We start from the raw sequence: 23652 nt of genomic DNA on the forward strand, positions 1-23652 counted from the left end.
CGGTTAAGGGCTTCGGCTCGAGACTGGTAGGTCCTGGGTTCGAATCTCGCGGGTGCGGGATCGTGGATGCGCACTGCTGAGGGGTCCCATAATAGGACGAAACGGCCGTCCAGTGCTTCCAGGTTTTCGATGGTGGTCTAGCTTCAATTGACTCATGATTTCAACTGTGAAAATTGAATTAGATCAAAGGCATTTGAGGTTATTATCTTCAATAGAGTCTTTAAAGAAATATTCATTTTCCATGTTTATTTCTAACATATTTCATAACACCAACTATTACGGAACAACTATGTAACGAAGACTTGGGCAGGAAAAATCATTATATCATACAAACATACACACTGCATTTGTAAAATATAAAGACGATACACTAAATATACCATTTGTACTTCTTCCTTTAGTTATCCATTTCAGGCTTTCATTCCTGATGCCACTCTGGTTACTCTTTTTTTCTCTTATCCTCACTTTCCTCTTCTGACAGTAAGAATTCTACTTCCAATTCCTGCTACATACAAATTAGATTTGTCCGTATAAATAACACACACCACACTACTACATGTTAAGTCATAAATACTAACTGACTGATGTCCACATATGAAAGCAAATAGAAACACAGTTATCAATCAAAGTATTTGCAACAAAATTAGAGAAACTCAAAAGTTAGTACCAGGACAGTTCACTTTAGGAGGTTAGAAACTCCACTCTTCATTATGTCAGCAAATTTACCATCATTGAATTTCGGTCCACACTACTAAGGATGCGACCAAAAGTGTGCGGTTAAAAATAACGCATATTAATAAAGATGATAACTGAAAAGGGAGGAAATATTTTCGTTGGTGTGAAATATGTTGACTTTACCCTCTCTTTTGGAATACTTTAGCATAACAAGCAATGTGGTGGACGAGTGACATTGAGGCCTTAGCCAACTTATTGGGGTTTCATATCCAAGTATATGGACATTTATTGATACTTTGAAAAGGTAACAGAGCGCAATATTTCATTAAAAACCGAACAATCTGTTGCAAGAATCCAGCAACAGCACGGATGTAGATCGACACGAAATCATCTACGTGATTTAGCAGATAATTTAAATGTTCATATCTAAATATGTTGAACTGTACTAGGAAAATCTCATAATGTATGTAACATTTACATCTATATAAAGTTGATGTCACCTCTTTTTGATGTATTATATTCATCCAGTTAATATATTTTATTGTAGTATTAAATAGCCCTATCAAGCTGAAGAAATATCAATGTGTCGGGGAGTGGCAGTTCGAATTTTAAACGTCTCTATTACCCTTCTTAGTTTGTCAAAAATATAAATAGTACATAAGTTCAAGGATCGAATTAAGATTGTGTCACGATTGAGAAGTACAAGAAAAATAATAAGATCAAACCAAATGTATGAAAGATAATTATCGATATAAGGTGTATGAGAAAGATGAAAAACAAATTAAAAACATGAAAGTGGTAATAACTAATGATTAGAAGCAAGAAACATTAAGATAAAGTGTCAGTAATCGATTGACTGTGTGAGAAAAATTAGGTATTACAACATGGCTCAAATACGATGACGGAACTTTTGAACATAGCTCAGATTTGAAACGATGAACTGCCTCTACAAAGATTATCTATAAGATATTGTTGTGATGTATGTGAATTCGTAATTTAAGCTAGCTAATTTAAAAGACTATTCAAACGTTTCTACCTGTCAAACGTAAATCTATGTATGATTTCGACTGGAATAAATAATAATCTGACTTATATACATATTGAATTATCTTATGTTAATAACAATAATTGGATAGCATATATCTAATATGTTCCACCTGTTCGTCTAATTAATATTTTAATCACAGATCTCATCAATCGATAGAATAAAAGTTGATTAAGTTTCACTACAAAACATAAAGGATAATGTTTTCTGAAATAGACTTAGTGAAGAATGCCGAGCATGACTATAGTTTTTTTTTAAAAGGCATGTTTTCAGCATATAAAAATCTATATAAATGTACTATCCCATAGCTGTTCGAAATAGATGTACAAGATAACATGACTACGGTAATAAAAATAGTAATTTGTTATCGAATTCGAAGAATTATAGAATATGCTAAAAGTGGACTTTCCATTGGACGTTTAGGAAACCACCATTTTAAATGACCGTAAGGAAGATCGACAGAAGCCAAATCGAACATATTCTACAATAGGATGAAACGGCCGTTCATTGCTTCTAGGTTTTCCATGGTGCTCTAGCTTCATTTGACTCATGATTTCAATTATGAAAATTTCAGATATCTATTGGCGATATTTTTCAATATAACTGTTTATCAAACAAAATAAAACAATGTTTTTGTTTACATGTTTATCAAATGTTTCCATTAAAATGTCAATTTGTACTGGAGGGGGAAAGAAATCATCTTTTAACATAAAAAAAAGAGTCTTATAGCCTTTATACAAAATTGAGTTTTTTATAACTATTATCTGAAAGTAATCAAAAATGATCATTCAGGAAAAAGCTAAGTTTATATTGAATGTAAATATCACATTCTATCTTACAGAATGGATGAAATTAAAATTAATATGCTTCGAATTGATATCATTCTTAATTTAGAGATTTTCATCACATGCTTTTAATACTTGCTTTCTCTTAGATACCAATTATAGTTGTTTACTTTAATTTCTGGTTATAAATATTCCTTTTTTATATATTTGATTTAGTTGACAAGAATGATTTTTATTTTTTGGTAAAGAAGAAAAAGAAATATTTTAAGAAATGAAACAAGTTTTCTGATTTCCCCCCTTTATTTTTTTATTAAATAACTGTTCAAATATAAGTGAATGATATCCTGTCAAATTTAACATACCTTACATAAAAATTGTCAAAACTAGTCCAATTGAAAATAAGGATTTTTGATATAAATGTATTTGGAGCAAAATACTAACCATACATGTTATATCATATTACAATTTATTTGGACGGCAGCTTAGTGACAAAACTGAAAAAAAGTATACTCTTTTATAAATCATAATGCCAAAAAGTTAACTCTTTTGAACTTGGTTTATGAGTACACATATTGGTTACTAGCTGTAAGCAATAAATCGCTCAATACAGTTTAACGAATATTTTAATTCATACATATTGGTTGTTTGAATATTACTAATGATGTTAAGGATTGCAAATGATCAGTCTTATTTTAGCATATATGCATCTTGTGCAGATTGCCTCGATATTGCCAGTAAATCATAAACATTTTAAGCGAAGATGGATGGTGACTAGCAGTAGAATCCAAGAATTAGAATTAAAATTCACCCAACTGCACAAACCAGTAGCTATCCAGACTCAGTGGCTAAGTAGATAACGCGATGGCATTTGAATCGAATTGCACTGAGTTTGAGTCCCAAAGTAAACATTAACTCTGAAATGTAGATAAACCTAGCTGACGAGTCCCAAATAGAACGGAATGTGCGTCCTGGATTCTACTGATAGCCACCACCTATCAATGCTTAAAATGAATGTAACAAATAATTTCAGATTATGATTCACATAATTATTACAAATTCGTAACCAATCGATAATCTCATCCACCAATGTTATGAATATAATCTATCAAGTTCAACAAAGTATTTTTCTGCATTTGTTTATTACTCATACTCTACTTCTCTCATCAGTTTGTGAACAGCGATAAAACAAATCGACTGACCGACGGAATCTGTTTTGTGAAATTTATTTTCCATAATTAGAAAGCATTTTGACTGACTTGTTTTACTTTACTGTCATACATTCAACATTAGAATGTTTTAGATAATTTCTTCATAAAACATGTATTAGTAAACACTAATAAGCAAAAATATATCTAAGAGATACTAACAAGTTTATTTCTCATTGGTTAGTGACTATATTTCTTTTTTTGAGACTAAAGACTAGATTTACAGCAATGTTGTCTCCTCCATAAATCAATCACGTAGCATTTTATTATTTTTGCAATTGAAATTAGGTATTTACACCATCTTTTTTTTAATTTCTAAAGTATGTGACGATATGGAATCCCTACTGTGTTATGTACCATTCTAAAGATAACCTAAGTATGTTTATCATCAAACTATTTGTACTGAATCATTCGAATATAATTTGCTTCTCTGTCAAAATATACATTAGTGGATTCAAAGTTTTAAAATACTTAATTTAAGAATAGATCAACTATTTGAACAGAAGCTGTTGTATTATTTCAAACCAAATTTCAGTAGGTCCAAAGTTATGAGAAAGTTTTTCTATGAAATGTAATATGCGTCATTCTTATTTCCTTCGGTAAACCTCCCAATATTGAAAACTCACATGTTTGTTCTCCAGTTCCACTAATCAAAACACTATTAGAAAACTTTAGAAGTCAAGCTGATCAGCTAACTAGTTGTTTCATATTTCATCAGAATTGTGTAAACAGGTAGTTTTCCTAGATTCATTACATCGACAATTGTCTGAACAGTTAATTGATGAATGTAAGAAATAAGATACTGTTCACATTCAATGTATCTGTTAACATAAATTAATGAATATTCTTATTTTATAATGTTCACAACACTAACTAAAGGGCTTCATCCACTTAAAAAAATGTTTTTTATTCAATCAAACCCGATAAACAGACTCCAACTTTCCATAAATTTCCTGACAAATTCAAAATAATCAAGATAAAATCTTTGCGTTTTCCTAGTTTATTCCTGAACCTGTATTATTGATTTGAATGGTAGTTAATGAAAAAAAACCATAGAAGTTGAACAGAACAACTAGCATGTCTCACTCAAAGACTAAGTATACGTCTGTCCCACTGTTATATCAAAATATTAACCGGTCAATTATTATTTACATTAGGAACATGAGTGAATAAAGCAATTTGTTGTGTTCCGATTTATCCCATCGTTCTTTCCCAGTGTCATCGTCTACGAGAAGAGTAATTATTATTCCCGGAACAGTTTTTTCCTAAATAATTGTGAAAAATTTTTACAAAAATTACTTGGAATTGTATCCTTTTCACTTTTGTAATTCACATAATACAACCAAATTATTGAATTTAGAGTCTTAAACTATTTATTTAAAGCTCTGCAGCGCGTTTATTCTGCAGATCATAAAAATGATAAGAACAAACAATTTTTTTATTGTTTATCATCAAAATGGCTATCAAATAACGTATCTCACTACAGAATGATCTACTGACACGAATGAATCTTTAAAAAAACCATAAATTCTATAATTTATGCAGTAAACTACTTTCAACTATGTATCAGTCCCGATTTATGCATGGACACTATTTTTCTTCAAATAACTTGCAATTAATTGACTACGAATTAGTTTTTAACATTTTTCAGTCAAATAGCTGACAATAACTGCCTTAATTGTTAAAGAGAATTTGAAAACATCTAAAATAAACTAAGGCATAACTTAAGCATAACACTGAAAGATGAAAAATATTGTCTAAATGATTATTGATCCAAAGGCTGCGTTCATCACTGAAATTCAAGTATGGTGTATCCGATTGGATTAAAAGGGCATCATGATGAAACTACAAGCAAAAAATAATAGTTGGATTTATTTTAACGAAAATATAGGAAATATTGTGAATGTGATATCTATATTCCATACCATTTTCACTAAACAATGATTTAATATGTCTATGACATGTTTCCAAAAAAGAAACACATTCAATGGTTTAATTCTTTCTCATTAGTGTTAATACTACATCATTAGATACTACCACATATATGTATGTATGGGTACACAAACACACTTTCGACCAAAGATGAGTCATTTAAATACTGTATATAATTGTGTTGTTTTCTTTTTCACATTTTACACCACACTACATACTTTTCTCTGTTTCTTCAGTGTAGTTTGTTTATTTGTTTCTATGTCATTGATTTTATTTACACTTTGTTTTATCTACAGTACACTACTTATCAGATAATTTTTGCGTATAATCCACTATCATTTGATGGTAATTCAAAAGAAGTGGAATTCTCCATTCCATGGAATGATGATTACTGGCATTTGGGAATATTAATTAAACCAGATAAAGTAAGTTTACGTCAAATTTAGTTGTGTGTTCCACTTTTTTGGCATGTATATCAGTAGAAGTTAATACTGTTTATTTTATTCTTTTTTTAATATTCAAAATTTGTTTATCTCTATTGTTAATTGTCTGTTTTATTATTGTATTATTAATCAAAATCAAAGCTTTAAACAATCCCGACGAATAATTCAAAATTGGATGTCGAAACACGAGTTGAAAACTCGCACACGTAAACAGCATTATGATGTTGAAATTCTAACTGGAAAACTAATAGACTACGGAATATTAGATGTTACTTTATATATTTTAAGTTAGTCTATGTTTCAGTCAAACTAAACTTAAACAGAAAAGCATTTCCATTAAAATTGAAATGTGCAACATAAACTGTGTAGTTAATATTATGAATTAAGGGAAAACACAGATGAATCTGTATTTTATCCACATGAAGTATTATTGTAGTGTGGTCTACTTATATTCAAGTAAATAGTATAGGGTGATGGTCAGACATAGAATGTATTTTGGCAGAAGACCGATAAGAAAAGAATTGAAATGAAGCGCAATTGGCAGGAAAATACATGAACATTGAAATTAGAGAAGATGAACTGATATTTGCAGAGGGAACAGTTAAGATTGAGACAATTGATTGTTATATTGCAAATTAACTGTTTGCTGTAGTGTTATCAGAATTTAGTGAGATAGTCTGTAATTTGTGCTTAAATACATTTGATTGTCCCCACCAGTGTTTTGTTCACTACATTTGGTGTCGCTGCCAGGACAGCGACCATCGCCATACACTAATTATATGGATATAAGTAGACCACACTACAATATATGACTAGTAAAAATAACTATAGAATGCAATTAATCACAAAGGTTTCACAAAGAAATCAATAGAACACCATATCTGTGTTAAAGATAATTTTGTTTATTCGTTTGTTTTTTTTATTTTAACAATAACTCTGTTTTCTCATGCGAGTTATGAAGTTATTGGTTAAATTAGAAAAAAATTATTCATTGAATCAAAGTTTATTAATTAATACATTTTAACGGTTCTGCATGCCTTAGCTGTGAAAATTGTTTTAAATTACAAATAAGCTTTTCACGTCATCGTAAACTATAGTCTGTTTTAGATGGGTGCAAAAATGGTATTTTTAAAAGGTGAAAGAATGATGAAGTTACTATAGTCATGAAAGACTGAAAATTATAAAGTCATCATTACAGATTATTATGTTTCCTAATTAGTAATATTTGCGACATCGACACTGATATTGAGGTAAATCCAACTGAGTCCTAAATAGAAAACACTAGTCGTGAATTCCTTTGCTAGCCACAATTCAAAATATCTCATCAGTACGACACTTCAAAAAAAACATGATTTAAACTCATTATTGTAAACAGCTTTTATGAGAGAAGTGAGTCAAATCGTAGATTCGCGATTACCTAGGGTCAATGAATGCAGCACGATTACATAATAACTCATTGTACATTATGTGCATACAAAAGATTCTAATTTCAGCAGATTGTTTTCACCTTGTCAATGATACTGAATTATACTCTTTCTTCGATGAAGCATCCAGTGTTGATGAGTTGATCGAATACTTGGTATAGCGAGATGATAGAGATGATTGGCAGGTCGCTTGGATGGTTTTGGTGAAGTTGCGTCCTCCAGGCTAGATGGTTTTGTAATGATGGCTCGTTGTCAAACTCAAGGAAGCCTCAAGAAACCCAGAAAGAGCCGAAGAAATTCCATCCAATCATCGCTAGGAAAACATTCTAGAATGTCCACGTGTAGCTTCCCTATTTGATGAATAAGAGGGCCCCCTATGTGCCTATTGGCTGTCAGAAAGGATGATTTACTTTCAGCCAAAAAACTATAAATACATGACATTTTTGTACTATATTTGACACTGTTTGGAACAACATTCCTTACTAGTCTTCTGTCTTCTCATTCCGCGACTTGGGAGGGTTCTAGCATTCGAGTGCTCAAGTATTACGCGACGTACTAAGAATCTAAGTTCGAGATATAACAGGTTTAAACGTTGAGATTTTATTGTTCTTCGAGAAAACATCAGTATAAAATTCAGTCCCAAGAATAAAACTTCACAAAAACTTGAACGATTCATTGAGGCAGTTAATAAAAAATTCATTATCAGAGCTGACTTAAAGACATTGCAGGTTGAACGGCTGACATAACTGGCTTTACATTAGCAAGAAAATATAATACGACTGTAATTATGACTGATACAGTGGGACAATCAAAATTCGTCAAATGAGATGCCCATGTTATTGCAATCAAAAATCTCCTAATAACAAGTACATGTTATCGGCTAAGAAATAATTTCATTTTTTATGGAGTAGATGTAAATTAAGTGCTTATGCACTTGATTCGGTTTAGTCCAATAAACTTCCTTCCTCATTCATGATCTTCATACTCAGTAGCTGATTAATGGCTTACGTATAGGAAGTTTGTGTATCAGTATAAGTTTTGTACACTCCTCCTTATAACAAAGACATTAAGGAAAAATTGTCTCTTATTAGTTATTACAAATCTAAACAAAACACTAACAGTTCAGATTGAAAAAAATATGTTTAGTATAGATAGCTTGTTTAGTTATTTTTCACAGTGATCTAAAAAATGTTCTAATTTAGTAACAACATAGAAAATGCACACAGAAAGACTAAAATGTTTACCATACAAAATGAAAACTGAGTAAACAGCTTACTCTCCAAACAAGCATAAGTTTGGAGATAGGTCTTAATAAAGCAATTAACCTGTTAGATAAACTAATTCAAAAGTCATGAAACTACTTGATCATTATATTTTTAAGTGAATATTTTATATAATAATTTGCAAACATTTAGAATTACCTGCCTGTAAATTCGAACGGATTACTGCTGGAGGTATTATTCACTTACATCAATTTATTTATCTGTGGTTTTTAGTATTATGATTGTGTACATAGCAATGTTTTTTATCGATTAATATTTAATTTTAACTCTAGTTATATTACATTTCTTTTCTTTTTGTTCCTTTTTGTACACACATCCATACCATTAAAGATTTACTTCTATACATCATGTGAAGAAACTCAAGGAATCGCTTATCATTTCTATTCAATTCAAGGTTTACTAGGTGAACCATTATTTCGTAAAGGTGCAACATTTTATGCACTTAATAGTGGCTTAAAGAATGCATCGAAATATTTTGAGGTAAATTCCCCTAAATCATTATAGTTGCTGTTTATTTTTTGTACTTATGTTTTTTATCAGAAGGGGTTTTGTGGAGATTTTAGTAATTTATAGAGTTGAGATCATGAGTCAATTGAACTCTTATAACTTATGTTTTTACTTCAAATTTTTAATTTACTACGCAACAAAAGGTAATCTTCATTTTTAATAGATAGTGTATTCAAATAAAATGTAGCCTTTGTAGTTATAATTCATTTAAAGGTAAATAAATATGGAGACCACATGTATTACTGATTGTGTTGTATTTCTGTAATCAATGATCCCGACTTGGGCTATTGTTTTACCAGGTAACTGACAAAGAAAGCAAAACATTAACATCAATAATGACTCTAATCTAATATTTCCTTATCGAAACTAGAACTCTCTCAGAATGTATCCTAGTTTGGACTTTTTCATCTACAAAAAACAGTAAGAACTACTTTGAATTAAATGTACGAGCTGAGTATCTCAATCACTCCATGATCTTAATTAAGATAGTATAGAGATATGTTTTTATCAAAAGTGAACTTTCAATCAAAAGTCAAAATTTACGGGAAATAAGTCACAAAATTTATTATAAAGTACAACATTTTTTAATTTTATACACCATAAGTATTTTCTAAAGCAGTTTCCAATGTATGAGCAAACTGTTACACAACCACTAACGTATTGTCCATTTGGGAATGAAAAGGATACATTTGAATACAAAATTAAATTGTACTGTAACCGAACTAAATTAAATAACTAAACATTTACATGTTGTGACCATTAATTACAGTAAAATAAATAACCATTCACTTAACTATGATTGCATGGTGTTAATGTTTAAAATGGATATTTGTTTATTTCCGACATCTCATGAAAGGGTGTATCATGAAAAAGTCAAGCTGCAGTCGTGTCCTCGAATTGAGCTTTGATTTGTAAATTTATATAGTTAATGTAGTAAATATTTGTAATTGTACTTACCAGAGTAACTATACTGAATAGAACTTTCCTTATTATTGAAAATCTATATTAGCAAATCAATAATTAGATCTAAGCGACTTTGATTTTAACTACCACAGCATAATATTTATTGTATTAATATTATTAAAAATGTAATCATAATGTTGTGAATGAGAACACAGGTAAGGACTACCAATTATGTATTCAGCACAAATTACAAAGTTGCTTGATAAAATATAAAAACCATACTCTGATACTCTATCTGCAAAATGTTCATTAATTGTCTCAGATTTCATTGTTCCTGGATTTCCACACCAATTGCTCTCTATTTCTAATCTTCGCTTCTCGATCTCAATCTTCTGTTGCTGGATATTCTATTCCTCACTCACGATATATACTACTTATGTCGATAGAAGTAGTCCACACCACAATATGTTTATATGATATGTGATTGAGACCTAACTTGTTCAAAGTATATACATTAATTATCCCATCTAATCATCAATTCGGTAATTGTTGTTGTTTTTTCTTCTCTTACAGGGATATTTAAAAGCTTTCAGTTTTCATTCAGATGAAAATGCTCTCCAATATATGTGTACCAAATCGGAAGTAAGGTTTATTGCTGTTTTTTTCTTCATAAATATTTACTAGTTTTAGAGAGATTCATAAATTTACGGCCATATTATAATGTCAGAATATTGTCTCTATATGATATTTTTAGCTTTATAGTTTATGCTCTAATTAAACTAAATGTAATTGATTGAGTAATTATTTGATTGTAATATAATAAGTGAATTAATTGCCTATCAGAGATACTATATGAATAATTCCAATGTTTATTATTAGTAGTAAAATATGAGATTGAAATAATTTGCTTTAATGCATAAATTGGTTATTCTGTTCATATTAGGGAAAAATATCATTAGACTTGTATGACTAGAACTTTCTTCAAATAATAAATAAACTATGACTCTACAGACAGTTTTGCTAGTAGGGATTTCAAATCATAAAGTGTCGCAAAATTGAAGGTACACGACAGTATAAGTAATACAATATTTTCGTTTGAAAACACAGTAATGTAACTCAACATATATCAGTAAGTATCGCTGTTAAGATTTTTAATTTAATATAAAACTCACTATGAATAAATTCACTGCATCAAGAAAACTTGAATACGGAATATGTTAGAGTTGTAGTTTATTTAACTGCAAATTTCAAACCAAACACTTCTTTAACAAGATGAGTGAAATGAGTAACGAACTAAAAAAAGGTGGTTTCCATTATGTATAAATAGCTATAACATTACTACACATAGGATAATAAGCACAATTTTAAATTTTCCAGTTTAATCATAAGGAAATCAAAGACAATAACATTGTGTTCTTACACAGAAACAATACATATAATTACATAATACGAAAACAAATAAGCTATTTATATGATTCATATTAAATTATATTTGGATTGTGGGTAGCAGTGGAATTTTTGACTTGCGTCTCGTCCTATTTGGGACTTGTGATCTGAATGTACCTGAATCTTAGTACTAATTTTATTAAGACTTCAGTCTAGTATCAACTTCAAATGTCAACGCTTAATTTACTAAGCTATTGATTCCAGGTAGCTGCTACTAACCTATCTAATGGGTATAAGGTCATTTATAAGGCTTGTATTCAACTAGTATTTTTGTTCAGAAAATGATCGAAATCTATGTTCTATTAGACTAACATATTGCATGTTTCAGTATACTTGTTATATTTATGGGAATAAAACAGAGTTATTTAATAAAACTTACCAAGAATCTTAATGAAACAGGTTACCTTATTTTTGTACTGCGTAGAAAGGCACTAATTATTATCATATATTTCTTCTGAATTATAAAAACTTTTGCACTATGAGTATTACGTACATTATGTTGTCACATTCAAAGTATTATAGTTTGATGCATGAAACAGTTATATAGTTAACTAATCAATAGGGTTTAGAATATAGAAATTCACAGACCTAAACATTTTTTCCAACAACCTAATGAAAAGGATTAACTTAATTTTAATATTGTAATTTTTATGAAGTATAATTATGAAAAACTGTAAGAAAACTATGTATACAAGATTGCATAAGAGTATACACGAAAACGATAAGAAATGAGGACCCATCAATTAACTTGAAAATGAAACACTGAATAGTAAGTAAGTATTTTTAGAATAAAAACGTGAGCTCCCTTGAAAGTGGAGATACATTCAACTATATATATATATATATATCCAGATCATTTATGATAAATCTTCTGATTGAACTTTTGATTCGGTTTCTTAAGTTATGCTAGTAACCCTCTGTCTAAATCTGCACGTGAGAAAAGGCGAAAAATATGGGGAGAACGCTTTACTCCAAGGTTCGTTTATGTACAGAAAATCTAGGGTATTTATAGCGTTTTAGATGGCCTTTTGCTGCTGGAAAGTTCTGGAACGCCACCAAACATAGTAGCAGTATGGGTAATCATCCAATCAAAAACGAGACATGTGACTTCTCACTCTCTAGATGTTTCTATTAAGACTTCTATTGAAAACTAATTGGATAAGATGTTTGGCAACATTTTCAGGGTCCTTTTGGGATTCTTTCGAGGAATTTTCTGGGTCTCCCCAACAATCTAGTTAATAATTCGTAACATTAAATCAAGTCATTGAAGTTCTAAAATTTATTTACTCAGTTCCTACCTTTCACATGGCTGATTTGAAAGGAGCATTGACTTTGTGGCATATCTTGCTTAAATTAATAAAAATACTACATTTACAATTTTCGAGTTTTATTTTTTGATTACATTGTCACCTTTCTGAAAGTATTGTTATCAGCTAACCACATAGCACTAAAATATAAAGAACTATTTTGAAAAATCGTCTTGTACGTAATTTTTAAAGGTCAAAAATTCAAGATTCTATTCATTAGGATATTACTAACATACTATTATCTTATTAGGAATAATTACTATTTATTTAGCAGTTTATAAGACATATTTACACAATTCAGAATATGTAACTCATCTAAAGAGAGTGAAACTGCTTATGAAATACTGAAAGAATTTTTTTTACTCTACATAATTACATAATTATTGAGAAAATTTTAATATTGATTAGTATTGGTTATCAAATTTCAATCATCCTTTCACCATCTATTTTAGAATTATGGAGGAAGTGGTGATGCAGATCGTTTTAAATATGATCCCGAATTCGGAAATATATTAATTGTAAGTTCTCAAGGAAGTGTATTTTTTGGTAAATTCATAAAACGTATCCGCTGCATATTTTTTTCGTAAGATCACTGGGTGTGGCACTTCTAATGTCATAGGAAGATGAATTTATAGCTAATCTCAACTCATCAAAAATATGATCTTTGGACTTAATAAATCTCTATATACTGTGTAAGTAAATAATCAACATATTGCATTTACTATAAGATTTATATTCGTTAGGATAATACAGAGATGTTTACTAAAGAATATATTGTAAAAATTGGTCTTATCACAGCTACAAATACAACCATAATTATCGATCAACAACTGCCAAGTTTACCTGTTTTTTTTAAAACAAATCATGCGACTATGAAGCTGACATTATTTGTAATAAAATTATTAAATACAATTAACTTTATCTATCACTTGTCCATTAACTGTAGCCTATTAACTGTATATATAATGTTTGTATACGACTGAACTCGGTGAAAACGGAAGTTATACGTGACTGGAAATATATATTCCTAATCGATAATGTAAAGCGATTGACAGCATTTTGACGAATACAAATCATCACTTGTTGGCTAGTTAGTTACTTATGTCATAAAATATTTTTTCTCCAATCCTACTACTTATTTGAATCATTTGCAAACAATACACATCGTAATCACTGTAACATTTACACATGAAGTTATGGAAGGAAAAAAAACAAGGATTTTCTAAGACTATATTATTTTTTGAACGCCTTTCCAATAGGATGATATGTCCAATAATTGATTATTGACTAACTGTATGATGGTAGTTTATCTAATAAGAATAGTTTAAACAGGAAAGAGATGACTGAATCAAAACAGTCTGTAGCGGCTTAGCTTCGTTAATCAATCACATTTATAACCGTTATTATATAAATCCCAAACGCTGTTCGAATTCAGAAGACAATAAGAAGCGGCAACTACAGTTTATTAGCGGATAGTACAGATAACAAAGTTACAAGCACATGAAACGAATTGGAGCAGAAGCCAATATGTAAGGGAGCAAATACAGAGGCGAATTTATAGTCAAATCGAATCAAAGCGCAGCGAGACAAGGCAAAGCAAGGCAATTAGTAAGATTCAAGCATACACGTTCACAAAGAATTAGACGAATTGTTACTGTTCGAATAACACTGTCTGTCAAATAAGTCAGTAAAAGCTCTCGACAAAATTAACCACAAATAAAAGTGATTGCAAGATAGTTGCTATAAGTCGAAGAGAAAAGCAAAGTAAGGGATTCGATTCAATATCTTGGATTCCTCAATGAATCATCATTGTAAAGATAACGTAAATTTAGTAAATTGGCTTTGTATGGTACCATTATTCATGCTTATTTAAATAAAAAGTCATTTATCTCAAAAATAGACTTCAAAACATATCAACTGATTTCAAAGCGGAGATATTTACCAATCAAATCATTACACAAGATAGACAATTTCAACTGAATGTTTACAGAAAATGAATCAAAGCCATTTGTAAAATATTATTCATCTTCAATTGAATATAAAATTTTCTCTAGTAGTACAAATTGAATGACAGTAACCAAAAACTTCGGAACACTAAATTACTGAAGAGTTTGAGAGTTATTGTTTCATATCAAAAAATCACTTATTCATATCTTAGAGCCAGTTAATACAAATTAATTAATGAATAAATCAGTGATCTATTCAGATAATTATTTTAATTATACTATTATTCTATTAATTTTTTTAAATAACATTCATTATAAATTAGAACAATTAACTTTGATTAATTATGTCAAACAAACCAAATGTTTAAAGAAAAAATTATCATTTTGTATTAGTATTTGGATGCCGCCTCAGGGGTTCCAGAGGTTAAGCGCCCGCGCGCGAGACTGATAGGTCCGAAGTTCAAATCTCTCGAGGCAGTGGAATCCAGGACGCGCGTTTCATCCTATTTGTGACTCGGTAGATTAGTGGATAACGCAATGGTGTTAGAAACGAACAGTACTGGGTTCGAGTCCCAGAGTGAACATCAACTCTGAGATTTAGGTACATCCAGCTGACGAGTCCCAGATAGGACGAAACGCGCATCCTGAATTCCACTGCTAGCCAATATCCATCTTTGCTTATAATGCCTGTGAATTAAGGCTATATCGAGGCAATATGCACAGTATGCACATATGCCAATAAGAGAGTGATCAATTTCAGTCCTAGACATCAATGGGAAGATGCAAACAAACAATACTAAGTGAATGTACTTTACATTGTTTAAATTTTGGTCAACTTGTCAACGTACGTTAATACAGTTGTTGAATATCATATATTTTAGATTTTGAATAGTGCATGAAATTAAAAACAAGTAGATTCTTTTTATTTTTGTTAAAGTTTGTTAGCTGATTGTACGTGGATCCGAATGTTGATATTTTAATCCAATGACCATCGCTTTAAAATTTATAGCTTTATTCATTAGTTACCAAGTCACAAAACTCACCACTTATTTATTATGTCCAGTTATTGACGTAAAAAAAGACTAAATCTGGTGACCTTCAGCCAACCACTATGAAAACTGTGAAATTGAACACAACTTCACCTATTTTGATGCATACTAAATATTACCTATTGAATAAAGAATTCGCACGCATATCAATGATATGGTAAATGGCCTAAACTCAATGAATTCTGTATAAATCAACTGTTGACTATTCGAAAATCTTGTAATATATAAAATGTAAGAGAAATTTGGCTACGAAAACAGGTGTGTTTAAAAGAAAACACATTTTATGACTACATATACGCTTGATCTACCGTTCAATATTTTGAATTAAAACTGATTTCATCTTTCTTAGCAACAGAAACACATTGAATATTTAACTCATTAAAAATTAAAAAGAAAAATTCGAAAAATGTTTTAACATACACAAAGACGAGAAACTGATAATAAATCTAAATTTAACGGCTACTTATAAGTTTGATAACAAGTTTATGAGTGAATAAGATGTTTCTCGTTCAGATAACTATTAATGTGTAAACAATTATAGTGTTTTATCATCTCAAAACTTTAGCTAATTATGCATAGTGAATCATAATACGCTTTTACAACGGCCACTTGTATCAACTTATAAATTAAGTGAAAAAGACTATTAAATTTAATGATTATTAATATGATATTTTCCTGATAAAGAAAACTATCAAACAGTAATCAAATGCTATGAAGTACTTTTCACTTTTTTGCGATGTCTCAGAATTGCATGCATTCATAATTCATTTCACTGTGAAATTCATTATAATCAGAATGTGGGTTTGTGAAGATTTTAGTAATTTTAACAGATGAATTCATGAGTCGATCGAAGCTAGACCACCATTGGAAACCTGGAAGCACTAGAAGGCCGTTTCGTACTAGTATGAGACTCCTCAGCAGTGTGCACCTACGATCCCGCATGCTGGGCCCAAACACAGGACCTTCGGTCTCGCGCGCGAACACTTAACCTCTAGACCACTGAGCCAGCATCCAATGGTGTTAATGTCTAGCTTCACTCGATCTGTGATTTTGCACAACTATTCCTCCATTGTCTGAGGCAGATACCTGTCTCCACCCGACATGGACTGGACTCCATCACGGCTTCTCACTAAAACTTCAGGAAATCATCTTAAACCCAGTCACTAGTGAGCAAATGATGATTTTGAACAGTGCTTTCAGGTTTTCAATGATGGTCTAGCTTGGATCGACTCTTGAATTCAACTGTTAAGATTCATTATACTCACATCCTTCGATGAAACGTTTTGACTTAAGCAGTTCACATGTTTAGTCATATCCAACTCGCAATATACTCCATCTAATGTAACTGAGAAACAGATGATCCACCTCAATATATTCATATGGCATCCTCTCTATTCATCAATAATATGCACCAAAAGTTAGTAAACTAAAGAATTGTTCTGGTTGTTCCACAGACTAAAATGAATGTCAATTAACGAGAAATTCCCGCTTAATGCCTTTTTATTCAACTGGCCGTATACAACGTAGGTCTCTTATGCAACTGTGTCTAAGCTGTTACATCATATAATAGTACAATGGGAGAAAATTACCAAGATAAGAGTAGGAGAAGAAACAAAATTAAGTCGAATGCAAGGCTAAGGTTGATAAACATAGTTTTTGCATCCATATTGAGATTTCGTCTGCCAACAAGTTACCAAGGCTTGTGAAAATTTCAAGATGAAAAGAAGTGATTGACATACTCAACAATTTGACGTGAATAGTTTACACCTTATTCCGTATTGTATGTTTGATTGTATAATATCTTATAACAGAATTCACATTCATTTAATTCAAAAATCATCAGTTCGCTACTAACAATATAACAACCCTTTACATTGTAGCGAATCGTGTGTGTCAACAGATTCATAGTGATATTTCGTATACTGTTGTCGATACATACACTTAGCTGGCTAATGTTCGTAAGTAGTAATGATGAAAATGACCGTTTAGTATATTGAGAAGATAAAAACTAATATCTTGTGACTGTGCGTAAGTGTGTAGGTTGATAGTGTTCTGTTCTAATTATAACATACACAACAAAACGGCAAGACCATCAAAATATACACAATATATCCTTTTTTGGCATGTAAAACATAATAGTTTTGTTTCTATTTATTTATTCGATACAGACAAGCTCAATACAAGACGATGAAGAGGTAAGTTCCCAAAGATTTATATGAAGCATACAAATAATATAACATCTAATGGTTTTTGAGACAGTGGAGATCTGTAGTTAAAGCGGATGATTTTTTTGTTACTGAGGCTGTTTTTATTGAATAATCTTATTGTGAAGATCTGTTTCGGTCTTTCCAAACACCACCAACATCATGAACTCTAAGACAAATCAGCCAGTAGAATTTCTTAAGCTTGTGTTGATGATGGTGGGTGAAAGGAAAACGAAACCTCTACAGTTGAATCACAACCAAGTAAACAAAACATTATTAAATTTAACAGATTATTTGTTTCTGCAAAGATACGAGATAAGTGGTATATTTGATTGATAGTATTGATAGTATTTCTCAACAATTATATATATATATATATATATATATATATATATATATATATCAACACTCAATCAATATATACTAGCAACCATGTAGTAAAAATCATGAGTCCGAATTCCCTAATATGACCTTTTACTGAACATCCAGTGTTCATTCCATTTCACATAAATAACATTAAATCTAATCAGATTGTCGATTAACTTTCTTAAATGTAAATGAGTGGTTTGTGGGAAAACTGACTGATTCAATATTGATACCATAATAAATCTAAAAACCATTTAGTTTTAGTGTTCAGAATTTCACAAAGGAATACATCTTGTAACCAATATAACGGCTAACGGTACCGCTACAAGTTTAGGATTTACTTAAAGTTTTATAAAGTACGAAGATATTCAGAAGCATTTATTTGATACTTTTAAAATTATTAGGTACAACTTCACTCATTGAATTAAAAGACAGTGTGTATTTTAGTGGAGTAGGAGGATTAGTAGTTATAGAGCTTGGTTTCTAATCAATAGATCAACATTTCATTCCTGCTTTACCTAACTAAATTAAGACAGCTCATTAGTACTGACTTACCATCATAGAAACGGTTTGACTCATAGTCTCGTACATTAACCTATGCTTGGTTAATGAGTCACGTTAAATAATTAGTGTATTTTAATGCTAAAACCAGTAACTCGGGAACCCAGAAGAGTATTTATATGCACACAAACTCGTCAGTCCTAGATATTATATGTTTTCATAATATAACCTTCTGTTTCAGTAGGAATTTCTATTGATTTAATTAAAAACTCTTTATCGGGTGAATATTTGGTGGAGAGCAGAGGAGAAATTGTACTCCATGATATTAATACAGCAAAACTAACAACTTACTGATGATCAACTTGTAACTTTTATTTAATTAAATTGTTTATTGTAACTTAGTTTGCACAAGACTAATATGTTAGTATTTTGCTAGTGAATAAGATAAATAAGTAGGCTTTATAGTTGTTGTTAATACATAAGGAGTTCGCTTAAGGAGGCCATATTCCAACAGAGACCGATCCCATTCATTCATTAATTTCGACAAAGGGAAAATACAAACTCTTTTGACCAGCAATACACATCAAACCAATTTAAAAAGTTTGTAGACATCTTGAGTCAGCAGCCCAATGTATAAGCCATTAGTGATTCATTTGAATCAGAATGGTGTTGACTTTCATCCATTTCAGGGTATGAAATTGCAAAAAAAAACGGTAAATCGGCTTCGAAGACTTATATACAAAAAACTAGGAGATTTTGTATAAAAAAATTTAGAGATAAATTGCTCAACAACGATATACAATACAATTAAAATAGCTCACAGTTCTTATCATAAAATAATACACAGGAATAGGAAAAGTAGAACAAATAACAGAAAACAAGCGTAAATGGTAAAACAAAAGGTAAGAAAAAACACCTAATTCCCCTCTCGGTAAATACTTCCTATTTTAGAAGGAGATTACAATAGACAATGAAAATTATGAAAGTGGAAAACAAGAGAATAAAGAGGAACTTACAACAGCAACTGACAACAAAGAAATGGCAACAACCGAGAAAACTGACATAAAACTGAGAACAGAATATAAATATAGATACATAATGAAAGAGCCAGGAAAAGGAGGTCTAATAGACATACAAGACATGAAGGAAAATGTCCTTATAAACGGGGCTATAAAACTAACAGATGAATTAGCCATTCTACCAAACGGTGATATTGTAGCAACGAAACCGCTAATTGAAAATCAACGTTTCGTCATAGCAGAAAACATAAGTGGAATAGGTGACAAGAAAGTTTATGAAACCTACAGCGGAGAAATGATTGAAGGAGCAGAAGTAGACAGCCAAGGTATAATACATTTCCCGAATTCAACACTTGCAATAACAATTTCACACGACAAGGATCGATATGTTATTATAAATAATACCAAAACAGAGAGAGAATCCATATTTGACCGTCGCCTCGGAACAGAACTAGTAAATGCTACGCTCCACCATAATGGAATGATCAAATTAGACACTGGACAGCTCGTAGCTCCCTCCTCTCGGGAAGGCTCTAAATACATGTTGGTCACAGATGAAGACAACCAAACCCTTCTAGTTTACGATCGTTTTACAGGAGAACAGATCAAGGGTGCACAGGTTGATCCCAACGGTTTGATTCTGTTCGAAGATGGACGCATGGCCATTGAGCCATCATCTAAACTAGATAGATATGTTATAATGACGGACCCAAACAACGGTGAAAAACTGGTTTTCGACAGACGAACAGGTAGTCATGTCAAGGATGCTGTGTACAGTGAAGATGGGTTGATCCGCTTTCCAGACGGTAGGCGCGTTGCACCAGGTTCCACTGACAACAGTTCACAGTATCTAATTCACTTCGACTCTGCAACGAAGGAGAACTTGGTTTTTGACAGACATACTGGTGAACAAGTCGAGGGCGCCCCAGTAGATTCACGAGGTTTAATACTTCTCCCCGACGGTAAGTTGCATCTAGATCAGAACCAAGTAAAGCATAGGTACATTATCCTACAGGAGACAATCGAAAATACCACATTCGTAGTCGACACCAAATCAGGTCAGAAAATTGATGGGGCAATTGTTTTGGACAATGGTCTCGTCAAGCTACCCAATGGAAATCTGGTTGCACCCAGCTCAAACACAAGCACAAATTACATGGTGGTCGAATTGACTGAGGGCGAAGAGAATCCAGTGGTATTCGATCGCAGGACAGGTGAGCAAATCTCAGATGCTTACCTAGATAAGGATGGTGTCATACATTTGCCAGATGGAAGTTTGGCTATCTCGGCGTCAGAAACTATGGATCGCTACCTTGTGGCACAAGATAAACTGACAGGAGACCCTGTGATTTTCGATCGACGCCTCGGAACAGAACTAGTAAATGCTACGCTCCACCATAATGGAATGATCAAATTAGACACTGGACAGCTCGTAGCTCCCTCCTCTCGGGAAGGCTCTAAATACATGTTGGTCACAGATGAAGACAACCAAACCCTTCTAGTTTACGATCGTTTTACAGGAGAACAGATCAAGGGTGCACAGGTTGATCCCAACGGTTTGATTCTGTTCGAAGATGGACGCATGGCCATTGAGCCATCATCTAAACTAGATAGATATGTTATAATGACGGACCCAAACAACGGTGAAAAACTGGTTTTCGACAGACGAACAGGTAGTCATGTCAAGGATGCTGTGTACAGTGAAGATGGGTTGATCCGCTTTCCAGACGGTAGGCGCGTTGCACCAGGTTCCACTGACAACAGTTCACAGTATCTAATTCACTTCGACTCTGCAACGAAGGAGAACTTGGTTTTTGACAGACATACTGGTGAACAAGTCGAGGGCGCCCCAGTAGATTCACGAGGTTTAATACTTCTCCCCGACGGTAAGTTGCATCTAGATCAGAACCAAGTAAAGCATAGGTACATTATCCTACAGGAGACAATCGAAAATACCACATTCGTAGTCGACACCAAATCAGGTCAGAAAATTGATGGGGCAATTGTTTTGGACAATGGTCTCGTCAAGCTACCCAATGGAAATCTGGTTGCACCCAGCTCAAACACAAGCACAAATTACATGGTGGTCGAATTGACTGAGGGCGAAGAGAATCCAGTGGTATTCGATCGCAGGACAGGTGAGCAAATCTCAGATGCTTACCTAGATAAGGATGGTGTCATACATTTGCCAGATGGAAGTTTGGCTATCTCGGCGTCAGAAACTATGGATCGCTACCTTGTGGCACAAGATAAACTGACAGGAGACCCTGTGATTTTCGATCGACGCCTCGGAACAGAACTAGTAAATGCTACGCTCCACCATAATGGAATGATCAAATTAGACACTGGACAGCTCGTAGCTCCCTCCTCTCGGGAAGGCTCTAAATACATGTTGGTCACAGATGAAGACAACCAAACCCTTCTAGTTTACGATCGTTTTACAGGAGAACAGATCAAGGGTGCACAGGTTGATCCCAACGGTTTGATTCTGTTCGAAGATGGACGCATGGCCATTGAGCCATCATCTAAACTAGATAGATATGTTATAATGACGGACCCAAACAACGGTGAAAAACTGGTTTTCGACAGACGAACAGGTAGTCATGTCAAGGATGCTGTGTACAGTGAAGATGGGTTGATCCGCTTTCCAGACGGTAGGCGCGTTGCACCAGGTTCCACTGACAACAGTTCACAGTATCTAATTCACTTCGACTCTGCAACGAAAGAGAACTTGGTTTTTGACAGACATACTGGTGAGTATATCAAAGGTGCCTCAGTGGATGAATTGAATATGATACATCTTCCAGATGGTGATTTATTTCTACAGCCTGATGTTTTATATCCCCGTTACATATCACTTTCACGCACTAATGATACTAATCCCATAGTTCTGGATTCTTCGACAGGCGAAATTTTGAGTGGATCTTTTCTTGGTGGTTCTCTGTTCCGTCCTAATGGTGGTGAGGTTATCGCGGTCGGAAACTTATCAGGTGGTCGTTTCGTTATTTATGATGCTGGTGATGTATCCGTTCCACGTGTTTACGATACGCTGCTGGGTCACGCTGTACCAGGAGCTGTTCTTCGACCTGATGGTTGGATTGAGTTTACAGATGGCCTGGTGTTCCCTGTGCTTTCTTCCGTTCCTGTCGGTCAGCGCTATTTTGTTTTTCGCAATTCATCGTCAGCGCAGGAAATTGTTTATGACGCTGTACTAGGTTCAGCTGTTTCAGATTCATTTGTTGACGAAAACGGTCTCATTCATTTAACAAACGGATCAATTTTTAGTCCAATCACTTATAATCATACTTCATTTTTGTTTGACGATCCTTCGGAACCTGCTTATGCATCAACACTTCGTGAACGGAAAAATGCTTCTCTATATCAAATTGTCTCATTGAATTCGACCAGTGAAATGGTTAGTCATTTAAAACCACTGATTTACAATGTCTGTAAACTATACTGTACGCACTTGGTTATATTGCTTACACTAATCATTTCCAGAACGCTTATCATAGAGATGCTAATATATCTATGCTAATGACCACGTTTCTGAATTGCATATTTTATCAGTTTTGTTCATTATTTTTCCTTATGATTGAACTGTTTTTTAAT

At 32.4% G+C, this 23652-nt stretch overlaps 1 protein-coding gene across 1 annotated transcript in view; it reads left to right on the forward strand.

Moving 5' to 3' along the window:
- Smp_126540 (hypothetical protein) overlaps window positions 1-23652 on the forward strand; it is a gene marked incomplete at both ends in the record, with an annotated part of 77941 nt that overhangs the window by 8831 nt on the left and 45458 nt on the right. The window contains 4 exons of the mRNA XM_018794447.1: window positions 10776-10844; window positions 13408-13473; window positions 19973-21254; window positions 22206-23455. Of these exons, the coding sequence (XP_018648859.1) occupies window positions 10776-10844; window positions 13408-13473; window positions 19973-21254; window positions 22206-23455 (2667 nt within the window). The remainder of the gene's footprint in view (window positions 1-10775; window positions 10845-13407; window positions 13474-19972; window positions 21255-22205; window positions 23456-23652) is intronic.

The sequence above is a fragment of the Schistosoma mansoni genome, chromosome 1 (assembly GCF_000237925.1).
Source record: "Schistosoma mansoni strain Puerto Rico chromosome 1, complete genome".
Lineage (NCBI taxonomy): Eukaryota > Metazoa > Platyhelminthes > Trematoda > Strigeidida > Schistosomatidae > Schistosoma > Schistosoma mansoni.